The sequence below is a fragment of the Moschus berezovskii genome, chromosome 4 (genome assembly GCF_049115385.1).
Source record: "Moschus berezovskii isolate FMDL1 chromosome 4, NW_MosBer_1.0, whole genome shotgun sequence".
Taxonomy (NCBI): domain Eukaryota; kingdom Metazoa; phylum Chordata; class Mammalia; order Artiodactyla; family Moschidae; genus Moschus; species Moschus berezovskii.
In genome coordinates this window covers 25,351,396-25,369,197 of record NC_142463.1, presented here as the reverse complement: position 1 = coordinate 25,369,197, position 17,802 = coordinate 25,351,396, and the positions used below count along the sequence as shown (strand labels likewise).

General features: G+C 38.0%; 1 protein-coding gene across 3 annotated transcripts in view; it reads left to right on the top strand.

Moving 5' to 3' along the window:
• The window catches only part of FAF1 (Fas associated factor 1), a 514,461-nt gene that overhangs the window by 388,781 nt on the left and 107,878 nt on the right, over window positions 1-17,802 (top strand). For all 3 annotated transcript variants that reach the window (XM_055403873.2, XM_055403872.2, XM_055403871.1), the window contains exons 14-15: window positions 10,586-10,722; window positions 15,138-15,226. In XM_055403873.2, coding sequence (XP_055259848.1) covers window positions 10,586-10,722; window positions 15,138-15,226 — 226 coding nt within the window. The remainder of the gene's footprint in view (window positions 1-10,585; window positions 10,723-15,137; window positions 15,227-17,802) is intronic.

Here is a 17,802-nt window from a genome sequence, read left to right as displayed (position 1 = left end):
CAATATTTAACACCTTCCTTTTCCCACTAACATCATATCTTAGAAGATACTTCATGTCAGTTCATAAAGAATCCTTTCCATTTTATGGCTACATGGTATTCCTTTGAATTCCATAATATACTATAATTTATTTAACCAGATCCTATTGGTTGTCATTTGGGTCATGTCTAGTATTTTTCTATTACAAGCTTACAGTAAATAACTGCACATATATTTCCATCTGGAAAATATATGTACAGAATAAATTCCCAGTTTTAGGAGTACTGGGTTAAGAGGTAGTATATTTAATTTTAATAGACACTGGCAAATTTCCCACAAGAGAGTGGGTACCAATTTCACTCCTACTAACAGCAAGCAGTAGTGCCTGTTTCCCTATAACCCGGCCAGTGTAAGGTATTAGCAAATTTTATTTTGTCTTTACTAATCTGACAGATAAAAAATGGTTTTAGTATAGATTTAATTAGGAGCTAACTCATCATGGTATCCGGTCTCATCACTTCATGGCAAATAGATGGGGACACAGTGGCTGACTTTATTTTTGGGGGGCTCCAAAATCACTGCAGCCATGAAATTAAAAGACGGTTACTCCTTGGAAGGAAAGTTATGACCAACCTAGACAGCATATTAAAAAGCAGAGACATTACTTTGTCAGCAAAGGTCCGTCTAGTCAAGGCTATGGTTTTTCCAGTAGTCATATATGGATGTAAGAGTTGGACTATAAAGAAAGCTGAACGCCGAAGAATTGATGCTTTTGAACTATGGTGCTGGAGAAGACTCTTGAGAGTCCCTTGGACTGCAAGAAGATCCAACCAATCCATCCTAAAGGAAATCACTCCTAGTGTTCATTGGAAGGACTGATGTTGAAGCTGAAAATCCAATATTTTAGCCACCTGATGCGAAGAGCTAACTCATTAGAAAAGAGCCTGATGTTGGGAAAGATTGAAGGCAGGAGGAGAAGGGGACGACAGATGAGATGGTTAGATGGCATCACCAACTCAATGGACATGAGTTTGGATAGACTCCGGGAGTTGGTGATGGACAGGGAGGCCTGGCATGCTGCAATTCATGGGGTCGCAAAGAGTCAGACACAACTGAGCGACTGAACTGAAGTCATTAGGAATTATTTTGAGTATCTTTTCACATGTATATGAGCCATTACTGTTTCTCTTCCTGGAAGCAGACAGATACTCTTTGTTGATCTTTTCCCAGTTATTAAGGGTTCTTTATACTTCATGGGAAATAGATGGAAAAACAGTGGAAACAGTGGCAGACTTTATTTTTTTGGGCTCCAAAATCACTTTGGATGCTGATTGCAGCCAGGAAATTAAAAGATGCTTGCTCCTTGGAAGGAAAGTTATGACCAACCTTGATAGTATATTAAAAAGCAGAGACATTACTTTGCCAACCAAGGTCCGTCTAGTCAAGGCAATGGTTTTTCCCATGGTCATGTATGGATGTGAGAGTTGGACTGTGAAGAAAGCTGATCGCCGAAGAATCGATGCTTTTGAACTGTGGTGTTGGAGAAGACTCTTGAGAGTCCCTTATACTGCAAGGAGATCCAACCAGTCCATTCTAAAGGAGATCAATCCTGGATGTTCATTGGAGGGACTGATGCTAAAGCTGAAACTGCAATACTTTGGCCACCTCATGCGACGAGTTGACTCACTGGAAAAGACTCTGATGCTAGGAAAGGTTGGGGGCGGGAGGAGAAGGGGACGACGGAGAATGAGATGGCTGGATGGCATCACCAACTCTGTGGACATGAGTTTGAGTGAACTCTGGGAGTTGGTGATGGACAGGGAGGCCTGGCCTGCTGTGATTCATGGGGTCGCGGAGAGTCGGACAGGACTGAGCGACTGAACTGAACTGAACTGATACATTAGGGAAATTAGTCCTTTTTCTGTGGTTTCAAATTCAGAATTTTTTTCCAGTTCACAATTTATTTTTTGGCCTAGCTATGGTTTTCTTCCAATCATGTTAAAACTCAAAATTATCAATTTTGTCTTTTATGCTTCACTCTGATTCAGCTATACTCACCTTTCAAATATGCTGGATACTTTCCAGCTTTAAGGTTTTGTGTTTGCTGTTCTCTCTGCCTGGAATTCTCTTCCCAGAGATATAGTTCCACTTCATCCTTTACCTCTTTTGAACCTTTGATCAAGTATCAACTTTTAAGTTGACTTCTCTATGTAATATTACAACACCTCTTCCCTGCCTTGTTTTTCCTCCATCACCTGGAGCTCACAGACTTTAGTTTTGTCTCACATCATATTACACCTCACCTATAAAAATGGCAACCCACTCCAGTGTTCTTGCCTGGAGAATCCCAAGGACGGTGGAGCCTGGTGGCTGCCGTCTATGGGGTCACACAGAGTCGGACACAACTGAAGCGACTCAGCAGCAGCAGCAGCATACAGATGAAGCAAGTGGCAGTTATCTTCAGTGTCATCACCTCAGGAGACTAGACCCTAGGTCCAGTGAATATGCCATTGCCCAAAATATTTAGGGGACACTTCTTTAAGAGCTGCCTTCAGAGAAAGCTTAAAGGCTCTCCAGGAAAGAAGCCCTGCCTCCTAAAAGCAGTGATTCTGAAAGTGTGTCCCACTAAACACTTGAATCAGAAACACCTTGGAGAGAGACCGTTGGGAGCTTATTAAAAAGACAGTTTCCTGGGCCTTACCACAGATCTATTGAATCAGAATCTCTCAGTGATGGGACTGAGGAATTTGCCTTTTGAATTAACTTCATAGGTGATCCCTAGGCCTTTAAAGCTTGAAAATCACTGCCTTTATAATCAGTGTCTCCCAGCTCGTTTACCTAACTTATTTTTACCCAAAGACTTAGAACTATTTCAAAACATCAAAGCCACCCTTAAAGGACAAAAGGACATATGCCAGTGGTGCTGAAGATCATCTCCAGAAATGAGCTGCACAATGGATAGGCATGCAGGCTTGGAGAAATGATTTTGTGGTAGAAGACAGTAGTCTTTGGCTGTTTTGGTATGCTTGACAATGCTAGCAGCATTGTTAGGTCTCATTTTACATGTTATAGGCCCATGCCTTTAAATTCCCTATTAAGGGCAAAAAAGGAAGAAGGGAGAATTCTGTGTTGGCTAGACAGTAGATGATCTCTAAGGTACTTTCTATGTATTTTGTGTTCTGGTTTTTCTACTGAGCTGTATACATGTTTTTTAACAAACCCTGAAAGCATGAATGAATATGTATAGCTATTAAGGCTTACTCAGTTCAGTTCAGTTGCTCAGTCATGTCAGATTCTTTGCGACCCCACGAATCGCAGCACGCCAGGCCTCCCTGTCCATCACCAACTCCCGGAGTTCACTCAAACTCACTTCCATCGAGTTGATGATGCCATCCAGCCATCTCATTCTCCGTCATCCCCTTCTCCTGCCCCCAGTCCCTTCCAGCATCAGAGTCTTTTCCAGTGAGTCAACTCATCGCATGAGGCGGCCAAAGTATTGGAGTTTCAGCTTTAGCATCAGTACTTCCAGTGAACACCCAGGACTCATCTGCTTTAGAATGGACTGGTTGGATCTCCTTGCAGTCCAATGGACTCTCAAATAGATGGGGAAACAGCATAAATTCTTCGGCGATCAGCTTTCTTCACAGTCCAACTCTCACATCCATACATGACCACAGGAAAAACCATAGCCTTGACTAGATGGACCTTTGTTGGCAAAGTAATGTCTCTGCTTTATAATATGCTATCTAGGTTGGTCAAAACTTTCCTTCCAAGCAGTAAGCGTCTTTTAATTTCATGGCTGGAATCAGCATATGCAGTGATTTTGGATCCCCAAAAAATAAAGTCTAACGTTGTTTCCACTGTTTCCCCATGTATTTGCCGTGAAGTGATGGGACCAGATGCCATGATCTTAGTTTCCTGAATGTTGAGCTTTAAGCCAACTTTTTCACTCTCCTCTTCCACTTTCATCAAGAGGCTTTTGAGTTCCTCTTCATTTTCTGCCATAAGGGAGGTGTCATCTGCATATCTGAGGTTATTGATATTTCTCCCGGCAATCTTGATTCCAGCTTGTGCTTCTTCCAGCCCAGCATTCCTCATGATGTACTCTGCATATAAGTTAAATAAGCAGGGTGACAATATACAGCCTTGACGTACTCCTTTTCCTATTTGGAACCAGTCTGTTATTCCATGTCCAATTCTAACTGCTGCTTCCTGACCTGCATATAGGTTTCTCAAGTGGCAGGTCAGGTGGTCTGGTATTCCCATCTTCAGAATTTTTCACAGTTTATTGTGATCTACACAATCAGAGGCTTTGGCATAGACAGTAAAGCAGAAATAGATTTTTTGCAGCCAAAGATGGAGAAGCTCTATACAGGCAGCAAAAACAAGACCAGGAGCTGACTGTGGCTCAGATCATGAACAACTTATTGCCAAATTCAGACTTAAATTGAAGAAAGTAGGGAAAACCACTTGACCATCCAGATATGACCTAAATCAAATCCCTTATGATTATACAGTGGAAGTGAGAAATAGATTTAAGGGACTAGATCTGATAGAGTGCCTGATGAACTCTGGACAGAGATTCGTGACATTGTACAGGAGACAGGGATCAAGACCATCCCCATGGGAAAGAAATGCAAAAAAGCAAAATGGCTGTCTTGGGAGGCCTTGCAAATAGCTGTGAAAAGAAGAGAAGTGAAAAGCAAACAAGAAAAGGAAAGATATAAGCGTCTGAATGCAGAGTTCCAAAGAATAGCAAGGAGAGATAAGAAAGCCTTCCTCAGTGATCAATGCAAAGAAATAGAGGAAAACAACAGAATAGGAAAGACTAGAGATCTCTTCAAGAAAATTAGAGATACCAAGGGAACATTTCATGCAAAGATGGGCTCGATAAAGGACATAAATGGTATGGACCTAACAGAAGCAGAAGATATTAAGAAGAGGTGGCAAGAATACACAGAAGAACTGTACAAAAAAAATCTTCACGACCCAGATAATCACGATGGTATGATCACTCACCTGGAACCAGACATCTTGGAATGTGAAGTCAAGTGGGCCTTACAAAGCATCACTACGAGCAAAGCTAGTGGAGGTGATGGAATTCCAGTTGAGCTATTTCAAATCTTGAAAGATGATGCTGTGAAAGTGCTGCACTCAATATGCCAGCAAATTTGGAAAACTCAGCAGTGGCTACAGGATTGGAAAAGTTCAGTTTTCATTCCAATTCCAAAGAAAGGCAACGCCAAAGAATGCTCAAACTACTGCACAATTGCACTCATCTCACACGCTAGTAAAGTCATGCTCAAATAAGGCGTACTGCAAGGAGATCCAACCAGTCTATTCTAAAGGAGATCAATCCTGGGTGTTCATTGGAAGCACTGATGCTAAAGCTGAAACTGCAGTACTTTGGCCAGCTCATGCGACGAGTTGACTCACTGGAAAAGACTCTGATGCTGGGAAAGATTGGGGGCGGGAGGAGAAGGGGGCGTCAGAGAATGAGATGGCTGGTTGGCATCACCGACTCGATGGACATGAGTTTGAGTGAACTCCAGGAGTTGGTGATGGACAGGGAGGCCTGGCGTGCTGTGATTCATGGGGTTGCAAAGAGTCGGACACGACTGAGCGACTGAACTGAGCTATAGCAAAAACCAAGTTTGACTTGCTTTAAAAAGAAGAGGCTCCTTAAATCAAAGTGATTTCAAAAGATGTAGTATAAAAAACAACCAAACCAAAAAAAAAAAAACCACTCAGCAACCCATACTGGAAAAGTCCTTTATTACTGTTGAATGTGGATTTCTTCTACTTGATAACCTTTCATTTTGGAAAAATGGTTTATACATTATCAGAAAGACATTTAATGTGTTTAATAATTCAAGGGTAAGCAGCCAGAAATTGTGATGCTGATTCTTGGTTTCAAATTAATTAACATTGTGGGTGTGTGTGCGCCTTTGCATGCACCTGTGTGTGCACAAGCCCATGCACACGAGAATGAGTGAACGCTGTCAGTCAGGTATGACTCTTTGAGACTCCATGGACTGTAGCCCGCCAAGCTCCGCTGTTCATAAAATTTTTCAGGCAACTGGAACGAGTTGCCATTTCTTACTCCAGATTATTTAATTTCATATTCCCTTTTAAGTGTGTAAAGTTTTATAGTACTGTACAACTACAACATTTATAATTGTACTTCCTTATTTCCCAAATATCAATACCTGCCCTTTCGTTCTCTGAATGAGAGTAATACCAGTGATTGTATTTGTTTCATCAACAATTCTTTGATGCTGTGTCTTAATACTCAAAAAAATCTTTTAGTGTTGGCCCATCAGTTCAGTTCAGCTGAGTCGCTCAGTCGTGTCTGACTCTTTGAAACCCCATGAATCGCCAGGCCTCCCTGTCCATCACCAACTCCCGGAGTTCACTCAAACTCATGTCCATGGAGTCAGTGATGCCATCCAGCCATCTCATCCTCTGTCGTCCCCTTTTCCTCTTGCCCCTGATCCCTCCCAGCATCGGAGTCTTTTCCAGTGAGTCAGCTCTTCGCATGAGGTGGCCAAATTATTGGCCCATAGGTGTAAGTTATCATTTTAATCATAGAAAAAAATGATAAAAATTTTAAATATAATTATACACAATAATGATCAAATAGCTACCAATTTTAACTGTCTACCATGTTCTAAGCACAGTTCTGAGTGCTTTTTGTATCTTATAACAATGTTAAGTGTTTTAAAGATGTGTTATTTCCACTTTATATACAAGACTTCTTTAAACTTATGGATGTCACATTGAAATGTAATAATCAGGAAGCCTCACAAAGAGTATTTAGCAGTTTTGTTTTGTTTTGTTTTTAAGCAAATGTGCCTCTTTACATTACCTGATATACAGTAGGTAGACAGTAGATGTAGAATTTTATCACCCTGTCTCTAAGTTGCTGTTTCTTTCAGTATATATTTTTTGTTGAAATACAATTTAAAGTTGATGACTTATGTAATTATGGGTTTGATTGAAAGAAACTAAACTATATCATGTTTTGAATTAAAATGAGATTACTTTCTCTCATATCTGATTTATTAGTAATCCTGGTTTCCATTAATAGGATAGAAAAGATCTCTGCTTCAGAGGCTGAAAATTTTACTAATAATTAATATATGCTAGCCATCAGATGTTCTGTTTATTTTTCTCCTCAAACTTTAGATTAAAACCACTTCCTCTTATCTTCAATTTTAGACTTCTGATAGCAAGAATTGGTGAACATAGCTTCTAATTATATTTTCTTGGGCCTCCCTGGTGGCTCAAATGGTAAGGAATCTGCCTGCAATTCAGGAGACCTGGGTTCAGTCCCCAGGTGGGGAAGATCCCCTGGGGAAGGAAATGGCAACCCACTCCAGTATTCTTGCCTGGACAGAGGAGCCTGGTGGGCTATATAGTCTGTGGGGTCACAAAGAGTCAGACACAACTGAGCAACTAACACTTTCACTTTCTTTACCAAGGCCAGAGTTTGAGGTTCCCACTCCCTATCCCCACCACCTCCACCACTACTTACCCACCCATGCACCAGGGAAGAGTGAGTAGCTTTATTAATTCTGACTTGTTATTAACCGTTTTATTTCATTCATTTTCTCAACCTGTCCTTCTTTCCCTCTCTCCCTCATTTTACCCCCTTAATAAGAGCATTCTTTGTCTTTTCAAATTTGTTACTTTAGCCTTTGACTTTGGGGGGTTGATTTTGCAGTTTGTTATTCCCATTCCTCAAGTCAGTCTATGATGCATAGGTTGTTTGATTTATTAAAATATTTTACAATCAAAAGATGATTTCTTCTTGCCACAGAATGGTTACCATGCTTCCCCCTTTGGTGTTTGAGATTGCAGCAATTCAGTTGCTGTGGAAATCATTTATCTCTTCATGGCACCTGTCTCTGATGAGCACCGTTGGTAGTTAGACAAGTTTGCTGCTGCCTCTAGATGCACTGGCACACTTTTGTGTTTTCAAAGGAAGAAAATACCACAATTATGAGAGAACTCCATTTATTCTCTTAAAACCACTTGTTTCTCCCATGTCTGATTTTGCTGTAATGTTTTGAACTAGATTTCTGCTGCTGGTAGTGTGATGTGAATGGTAACTTTGTGTTGTGAATGATCTTGAGAAGAAGAAGCAGGGCCTCCCACCCATGAGAAAGATTTGATATTTGCATTGTGAAGTTCTTGTAAATTGTAAAGGAAGGAACTGACAAGTAGGAATTTTTTAATTGGGGGCTGTCCATTGGTGCTATGGACTCTTGATGATTGCAATTTGAAAATTTCAAATCTTAGGAAGATCTTAGGAGCTAAGATCTGAATTCTTAATTAAGGTCTGCTTAATTCAGATCTTAGGAAGATTAATCAGATTAATTAAAGTTTTAACAAAGTTTCTCTGATTACAACAAATTGTTAGTTAAGGTCACTGGAAAGCATCAACTGGCTGTGTGATCCCTTAATATTTCTCACCTGCTGAGAAATGATTTGCTAATACCTGGTAGAAAACTGATCACCTTGTTTTTTCATATAATTGAATGGTTTAATGGTTAATATGACCTTGAAGTCTGTACCTCCCTTGAATGTTTTATGTAGTTTTGAAATTTATGTTGTAAATTTAAACCCAATTAAATACCTATATTTTCATAATTATTATCCCATCTAGCTCATTTTCACAAAAAGATGATTTGGGACGTACACAATTTCCAGGCAAAGTTATCTTGAAATCCAGTTCCTAAAACTACTAAGCCAACCTGCCTGCCTGCCTCCCTTTTCTTCCTTCCTTCCTGGCTTCTTTCCTTCCTTCACTTTTTGCAGGTCTCCTCTTTAGCTAGTATTTAATATCACTCATGAGGCTAATGCTGTGATGGGCATCTACTGTGTGACATCCGCTTAATCCGTTGGTGTGAAAGCAACAAGGACTTATTTTCTCCCTTTTGTAGGAAACAGCATTCCAACTGTTTTTTGACATCTTTAATTTCAGAGGTTGCCAATAATCAGATGAGGGTCAAGATTGACTTTGAAATATTTTAGTAGTAAGCAGAAAGAAAAATGAGATCTAACTTTCTAGTCTCCTGATCTACACATCTTCGCTGATGAATTAAAGCTGTATGGGTGTGAATTTTGGTATAGAGGCTTAGGCTGCATCAGCACCTTTTATCCCATAATAGCTGTGGAATGTGAAGATATGAATTTTCATGGGGGCACTGATATTTCATGGTCAACAATGGATTTTTTTAAGGTCTTGTCATTTCAGATTGCCATGAGATCTGGTTATTGCTGCTCTAAATGTGTGTATGAACCTAACTCCCAATGAACTTATTGCAGTGGTGCTGACTTGTCTTGACACTCTTGCCAACAGTTCTCGTGGCCCAGTGTGTAGTCACAGCATAGGTTTTTGTGGAGGATTCAGCCTAGATTTCTGGGATAAATTTCTATACACAAGAAATATATTGGCTTTAAAAATTAAGTGGTTTGATTCTGTTTTGAATTTGGATATCAAATGAATCTGAGCACATGACATTTTAATGCCGTTTGTCTTTTCAAATAGATTTACTTTCTAATGCATGTGACGACAGGACTTTGCTCATCAGCTAGAACATACATTTCAGAGGAGTTGTTACCTAAAATATTATCATAAGGCATGAGAAAACACACGATTTAAGTTGCCTTTCATGAACATAATTAAGAATTAATAAGCCAGTACCAGTGGCTAGTCCTCAGAATTTCCACTGTTTTGCCTTTTGTGACCTGTGTTATTAAAAGTCCATTATTTTTACAGACTTTATTAAATTGGATCTTATTAAAGCATTCTATATTTGCATTTGGTCTTTCATAATTCATTATTATTATGACATTTACTTTTTACCATCAGATCTGAAAACATATCATAAGCTACCCTTTTCTCTTGAAAGAAATGCTAATTTCAAACAGTCCTCTAATAGAAGAGAAAAGCTTTATCAGTTTTTTCATTTATTCCAGATCGTGTTAAGAATACTAATGCTAGACTTCGGTATGCTAATACCTCTGAGCTTTTTTTTGGTCAAAAGCTTAGAATTATTATTTTTATCCCATACAAGTATGAAACTAGAAGACCTGCTACTACTGGAGAAAACACAATTCTAAAGTACAATTCTTTATTCTAAGGACCTGAAAAAATGTTGCTGAATCCTGTTTAGACTAGGATGCATCTAGTCAATTTAACTTTTACCATGCAGTGTTTGTCCTCTTGAAGAAATTCTTTCCTCATAAAATTCTTTTTGTTTTTTCTGATAGTTTAGGGTAATACAGCTTGTAATGTTTAAAACTAAGAATCTTATGCTGTCAGTTCTACTCAGCACTTAGGGTGTATTGCCCGATTTTCTGTCTTCTGATAATCATTTCTGATGTTGATGTCTGATAATCATTTCTATTCCATTTATGATATAGTTGAAAAATTGATATAGTAAGATTTTACATATTGATATCAGGCAGACTGTCTAATTTAATATAACTGAATTTTTTCAGTTATAATTATAATAAGACTGAATTTTTTCTTTGGGTAGTAGTAAATTTCTTAAATTCTGAAATGAAGCTAACTTTGGATTTTGTCTCATTTTAGATTTCTGACAATGTGCAATAGACACTTTGGCAGTGTTGTTGCCCAAACCATTCGAACTCAAAAAACAGATCAGTTTCCACTTTTTCTGATTATTATGGGAAAGCGATCATCTAATGAAGTGTTAAATGTGATACAAGGTAAAGTACATTCACAAGAGGAGTAGAGTGTCTTCTTATTTATGTGATAACCTTATAATATTTACCATCATAGCTGAAAGTTATTCTCTGTATTGGTGAATATCTTTGCATTTTGAAATATAGAACATCCTGAAGAAGAATATTTTCAAAAAGTATAGGTGCTATGAAGTATGAAATATGCTACATGAAAATCCAATAGAAACACCTTAATAAAACTGCACAGCCCTTGGGATACAGGTTAATCATGTTAAATATTAAAAATTGCTAAGTTTTCTAAAATAGAAATTAAATCATAATCAGTCATCAAAGATGATGTCGTGTGTGTGTGTGTGTACATGTGTATATTTCTTGCTGTAATTTTGATTGGTTGAAGGAAATCCTTATGTTTAGTTATCTGGAAAAACTTGTGACTGGGCATTGTGAATTGAATAGTTCACAGTAGCAGTTGGTTTTCCTTATTTGTGTGAATCTTTGCTAGAATGCAACCTTGAGGTGTGAACCTATAGGATGCCTGTCAGTTTAACCACAGTGCACATTCTTTACCAAAAAAATGAGTGTTTTTTAATGTTACTAACATACCCTGCTGCTGCTGCTGCTGCTGCTAAGTCGCTTCAGTCATGGCCGACTCTGTGCAACCCCATAGACGGCAGCCCACCATACCCTAAAGATTAGTGTAAAAAATTACCTTATTCATGGCAAAGCTTAAATTGAAAACAGTTTATTTCTTCTATGCCACAGGGAAAACGGTGTTTCAAGTGCTCCAAGCTAAAGCTTGTGTCTGAAATACTTAATTTCTGCCCCTATTTAAGCTAAAAGTTCGATAGTGGATAATGCAGTGAGAAAGGGGTATAACTTCTAGTGCCTTTCAAACACAAATAAAACCTCCAGTATTTTATGTTTTCTCTATAACTAGAGCTTTCACTTTCATAAACAGTGTTAAAGAAGACCTGCTGGGGGAGCAAATTATATAGATTAAACAGATAATGTTTCATTTCAGTTTTCCTGTCAGGGCAATGTTATAATAACTGCTGCTGCAGTTAAGTCGCTTCAGTCGTGTCCAACTCTGTAGGACCCCATAGACGGCAGCCCACCAGGCTCCCCCGTCCCTGGGATCCTCCAGGCAAGAACACTAGAGTGGGTTGCCATTTCCTTCTCCAGTGAAGGAAAGTGAAAAGTCAAAGTGAAGTCGCTCAGTCGTGTCCAACTCTTAGCAACCCCATGGACTGCAGCCCACCAGGCTCCTCTGTGCATGGGATTTTCCAGGCACAAGTACTGGAGTGGGTCACCACTGCCTTCTCTGGTTACAGTAGCTAGTGGTTCTCAAAGCATGGTCCATGGACCCTGAAGGTCCCCTAGACAAGGGCATCTACAAGGTCAAAAATGTTTTCATAATAGTAATAGACTTTTTTTTTTGCATTTTTTACTGTGTTGACATTTGCACTGATGGCACAAAATCAGTGCTGTTTAAAATTGCTGGCACCTTAGCACAAATCAGGGCCATGACCCAGAACTGTCCTAGTAGTCATATTTTCCACCTCCATGTATGTACATTTAAAAAAACATATTTTATTAAATATTAAACCTTTTTATAGTTTATGTGACACTGTTGGGCAGACATTTCTCTAAAATGAACAAAGTGACATCCTGTTACTTCAAGCTTTGGAACTAGTAACATTTGTTGCCAATGATAGAAATTTGGCTTTTTAAGCAAAAAGTTAGAAAGTCCTCCACCATTTAAGACTGACAGCTTAAATACTTTCCTGGTGACATCAGTGGTGGTACTAATAAATGTGATTTTTTATATATATCATAAAATTAGCTGTGTCAGCATTCAAAAGAAATGGATGACTCAGTGAACCAATATTTTCCAGATGACCAGTGTGTAATGTTATAAACTCATGCATGAGTAACAGACCTATTCAAAGGGCAAAATAGATCAATGGATTTTAATATAACACAGTACAGTAAGTTCACTGATACAGTTTCCAGTTCCTTACATACCAAATTTTAAAAAAAAATCCCACTTGTCAGTTTGAAGTATTAAATAAAAAATCTATAATTACCTATTAAAATACTCCTCCCTTTTCCATCTATGTATCTGTGTGAGGCCACAATTGCTTCATAAATTTCAACCAAGATGACACATTATAACTAGTTTAATGTAGATATAGATAGAGAATCCAATTGTGTTCTGTTAAGTATAACATTAGAGAAGTTTGCAAAAATGTTAAAATAATGACATTCTTCTCAGTAAATCTTTCCTTTTGGAACATATGTTTATATTAGCAAATTATGGGTTTATTATTATTACTTTTAAATGGATGGATAACTATGTTTTAGATATTTCAGTTTTAATTTCCAACACAGTGGAGGTAGGTAACCATATCCACTTAAGCAAAAATTCTTCAGGGATCTCAACAGTTTTTAAGTATATAAAGAAATTCTTTTGCAATAAGCTATAACAAATAAATTGTCCCCAAAATGCATTAACTGATACTTTTTTGCATCTTGGATCATTAAGGGCTTAGGTATAAAGTACCTTCAAGTATAGTTTGGAAATGAGTCTGTAAATTAGGGTTGAAGCATAGTTGATAAGCAGTAGCTTTAAGCCTAAAAATTAATGGCCATGATGTAGTTGCTGACATCATTGACTCAATGGATGAGTTTGAGCAAGCTCAGGGAGATGGTGAAGGACAGGAAAGCTTGATATGCTGCAGTCCATGGGGTCACATAGAGTCGGGCATGACTGAACAACAACAATAAAATTATAATATTTCCCCAATGATGATTCTAGTACCTCTACAAAGTATTCATGCCCCATGCTCTCTTAGTCACTATAGTTTACAAATAAGAAATGGAAACTCAAAGATTTGCCCAGTATCAAAACCTACATTGAAGTTACTCTTATTAAACCTTTACTGTTTTTTGTATCTATCACACACAGTGATGCTGCGTATCCTTGGTACCAGGCACTTTATATTATCTCTAATCCTTCCAAGAACCCTACAGAGGTAGTATTATCTTCATTTTGCAGATAAGAAAATTGATTGTTTCAGAGCTACAGTTACGCCCTCTTTTCTTATTCATTTGTTTACTAAGTGAGTATTTATTAAGCCCTTATCATGTGCTAGGCAGTTTCTAGGTACTAGATCGTGTAAGAAGTAGAACTAGGGTTAGAACTCTGACTCTAAATCCAATTCTACTTCTTGGTAATGTTATACCACACCAAGATAATATTTGTTCTCTAGCTGATTTATGGAGAGAGTAGTGCTCGATATGGCTCGATTAGATTATTTCTTTGACTAGAGACCAAAATTGCCCCCTCACCCCATGTTGCCAAGGATCATAAGGAAAACTGGGAAAGGACCGTTGAAGGATCATGTTAGGCAGATGGTACTATGGAAGAATACAAGCAAGGATGCTTAATATGTGTTGTCTCATTGGTGGCCATTCCGTTAATGGAACTAGAGGACACCTTCTGAGGCCTTAGAGAAAGGCTCTTTTGCCTGTTGGTTTGAAAGAAGAGAAAAATTGCTATGTCTTTATCGATCTTCATGACTTTCTCTCTTGTAGATGCATCCAAAGCAAATAGCAAGACTCAGTGCATGCAAAAAATGGCATATATGTGCTATATGTTTGTTATAGACTTGGAATAAAATAGCATTCAAGAAAATCAAACATTTTAAATATCCTGTCCGTAAAGATTATATAGCATAGTTATTTGAAGGGAAATATTTGCAGCTAAAAGGGAAAAATACCATTTAGGGCAAAAAATCTTTTTTTTTCCCAGAAATTGAATTACTATTTGTTTCACCAAAGAAATTTTAGTAATAGATAATTCTAAGTAAACGGTGTGCTAAAGTGGCAAAGAAGACAGGCTTTTAAGTCAGACTCATGGTTTCAAATCCTGGTCCTGTAACTTAACCAACTTGACCGTGTTTAGTCAGGTTACTTGAGCTCTGTAAGCCTCATTTTCCTTCTCTTTACTATCAAAGTCATAATGAGCCTTCATAGAATTGTTATACAAATTAAATGAGATTTTATATATATAAACATGATCATTTAACCTAATCACTGGCTTACAAATAAATGGTAGTTGTTGCCAGTGTTATTAAGTAGATATGTTTTCCTAATTTGAAAGATAGTTTTTTCCTTGTGACTTGGATATTCTAAATAGTGCCAAAAATCTTTATAAAGAGACTGTTCTCACAAATCTAAGTATTCTGAAATTTCAACTGCCAGTGTACTGCATTACTTTCTTATTGAAAATACTTCTCAATGCAAGCATAAAAGTCTTTATTAGCATGCTAGTCTGTAATTTTTTAGACTGTAGTTATTCCTTACTGACTAATTCTAGAGCAACTTCCCATTTTCTAACCTTGATATAAAGTTTGGTAATCTCGGTATGTTGCTAGGTAACACAACAGTGGATGAGTTAATGATGAGACTCATGGCTGCAATGGAGATCTTCACAGCCCAACAACAGGAAGATATAAAGGATGAGGTAAGGTGAAAGGTTAAGTGGACGTTTAATAGGATTTTGATGAGATAATTTGTCAAATGGTAATGTTTGCCTATGTCATGATTGATAAACAAGGCATTGATGAAGATGCATTTCTACATGAACTGAGGATTTTTATGCCACTGAATTTACCTTTCAGTCCATTCTTTTCGTGACCCAAAGACCCAACAATTTGTTTACTTTATGAAGTTATTCTTTGCTAGATTTGCAATTTACAGGAAACGAATTCTGAAGCATAGTTACAGGAGAAACTGTATAGTCCAGTACTATTATATGGGTATTTCACTCCCTTTTAAGGTCTTCTTACTCTTTTTGAGATTGATTACCAATAAACACATTTTACATTTGAACGTATTTTTGAATCACTATGAGAATTAGTAAAAAGATCACCAGAATTCTGAATTTTGTGTCTCTCAAACATTTAGATGGCATAGATGACATGGGCATGGAACCTCAAATAGAATAATAATAACAGCAATATTGATAATACAATAGTAGTCAACACATACTGAATATTTATAATGTATTAATACTTGTCACTATTCAAAGCACGTTTCATTTATCATCTCGTGTGATTCGTAAAACAGTCCCACAAGGTTGCATATAATTCAGAGTTCTGGCTGGAACAGGTGATGCTTTCAAACTAGATTATTGAAAAGAGTTTAATAAGGCAACTATTTATAAAGATATGGGTGGAGTTTATAGGAGTCATCAGTGGATAGTATACTCTAGGGCTAAAGGGAGCCATTACCACCCTTAGGCCTGAAGGCCTAGGAAAGGGTAGTATGTGGAGACGATTGCTTCTTTCAGGGCCAGCCCTTTTGAGCTGGTAAGGAGGAAACTAAGGAATAGCTTCGCTTCCCTTTTATACTTATGACCTCCTGCTAGGACCTTCTATTGACCTAACCTAACTAGCAACTGAAAGGCAGGCAAGAGAACCTCCCTGGGCAAAAAGCTAGGTAGAACATGAAAGTGAAAGTTGCTCAGTCGTGTCTGACTCTTTGTGACCCCATGAACTATACAGTACAGGTAATTTTCTAGTCCAGAATACTGGAGTGGGTAGCCTTTTCCTTCTCCAGGGAATCTTCCCTGGAGGGATCAAACCCATGTCTCCCGCATTGCAATTGGATATTTTTACCAGCTGAACCACAAGGGGAATCCCAAGAATACTGGAGTGGGTAACCTATCCCTTCTCCAGTGGATCTTCCCGACCCAGGAATTGACCGGGGTCTCCTGCACTGCAGGGAAATTCTTTACCAACTGAGCTATCAGGGAAGCTCAAGTAGAGCATGAGTGAAAGAAAAGGGCAAGTGTTAGTTGCTCAGTCTTGTCCAACTTTTTGCGACCCCATGAGCTGTAGTCTGTCAGTCTCCTCTGTCCATGGAGTTCTCCAGGCAAGAATACTGGAGTGGGTTGCCATTCCTTTCTCCAGGGGATCTTTCTGACCCAAGGATTGAACCTGGGTCTCCTGCACTGTAGGCAGATTCTTTAATATCTGAGTCGTCAGGAACTGGATGGGCAAATGGAACATAGTCCAACACAGATTGGTACTGTCATCTCTAGTTTTCAGATGAGAAAATTGAGAATCAAAAAGGTTAATTTACCCAAGGTCACACAGCTAGTAGGATCTATGTTAATCTCAAGTAATTATTAGTGCTTTATCAGTCAAGAAATTTCTGGATTTGGAAAGCAATCTAAAGGTAAAATATGAAACAAATATTATCATCTATTAATTTGAGATGCTAAATTCATATATCTATCAAATTATCCTTTTTAATTTTTTCTTTGTTTTTAATTTTTAAAGAAAGATTTACATAGAACAAATAAAGAAGAGTTTGGTTTTTGAGCAATAATGTAAAGTTTCCAGGTGTAATGAGTGTTTTCAATGCAATACCCTTTGGCTATTACAAATGGGAAACATGTAAACAATTTCAGTATAACCTTTAATATTGTATTTAACTTTATTTATTTGTCTCTGTCTTCTGTTAGACTGAGTTTAAAAGCAAGGGTTATATCATATTCATATTGTAACTCTGTCTTATAACAGTTTGGGCTTCCCTGGTGGCTTAGTGGTAAAAGAACCTGCCTGCCAGTACAGGAGACATGGGTTTGATCCCTGAGCCTGGAACATCCCCTGGAGAAGGAAATGGCAACCCATTCCAGTATTCTTGCCTGGGAAATTCCCATTTCCTTTGTGGTAAATCCCACAGAGGAGCCTGGTGGGCTGCAGTCCATGGAGTCACAAAAGAGTTGGACACGACCTAGCAACTAAACAGTAACAAACTTCTCATAGTGTTCAGTTCAGTTCAGTCACTAGTAGGCACTTTAAAAATGTTTGTTGAATGACTAAATAAATTATTGAAAGAACTTATATAAAATAATGTGACTTGAAAAAATAATAATTACAGTGGTATAAAACCTGATGTATCCATATTAACAAATATGAAAGTTCAGAGTGCTATAACTAGAATCTTAATACTCAATAGGTTCCTTTTGTTGCTGTAAAAATTTTGTTTGTAATTTTTCCTAATAGTGTTTCATTTCCTCTGAGGGAAAGG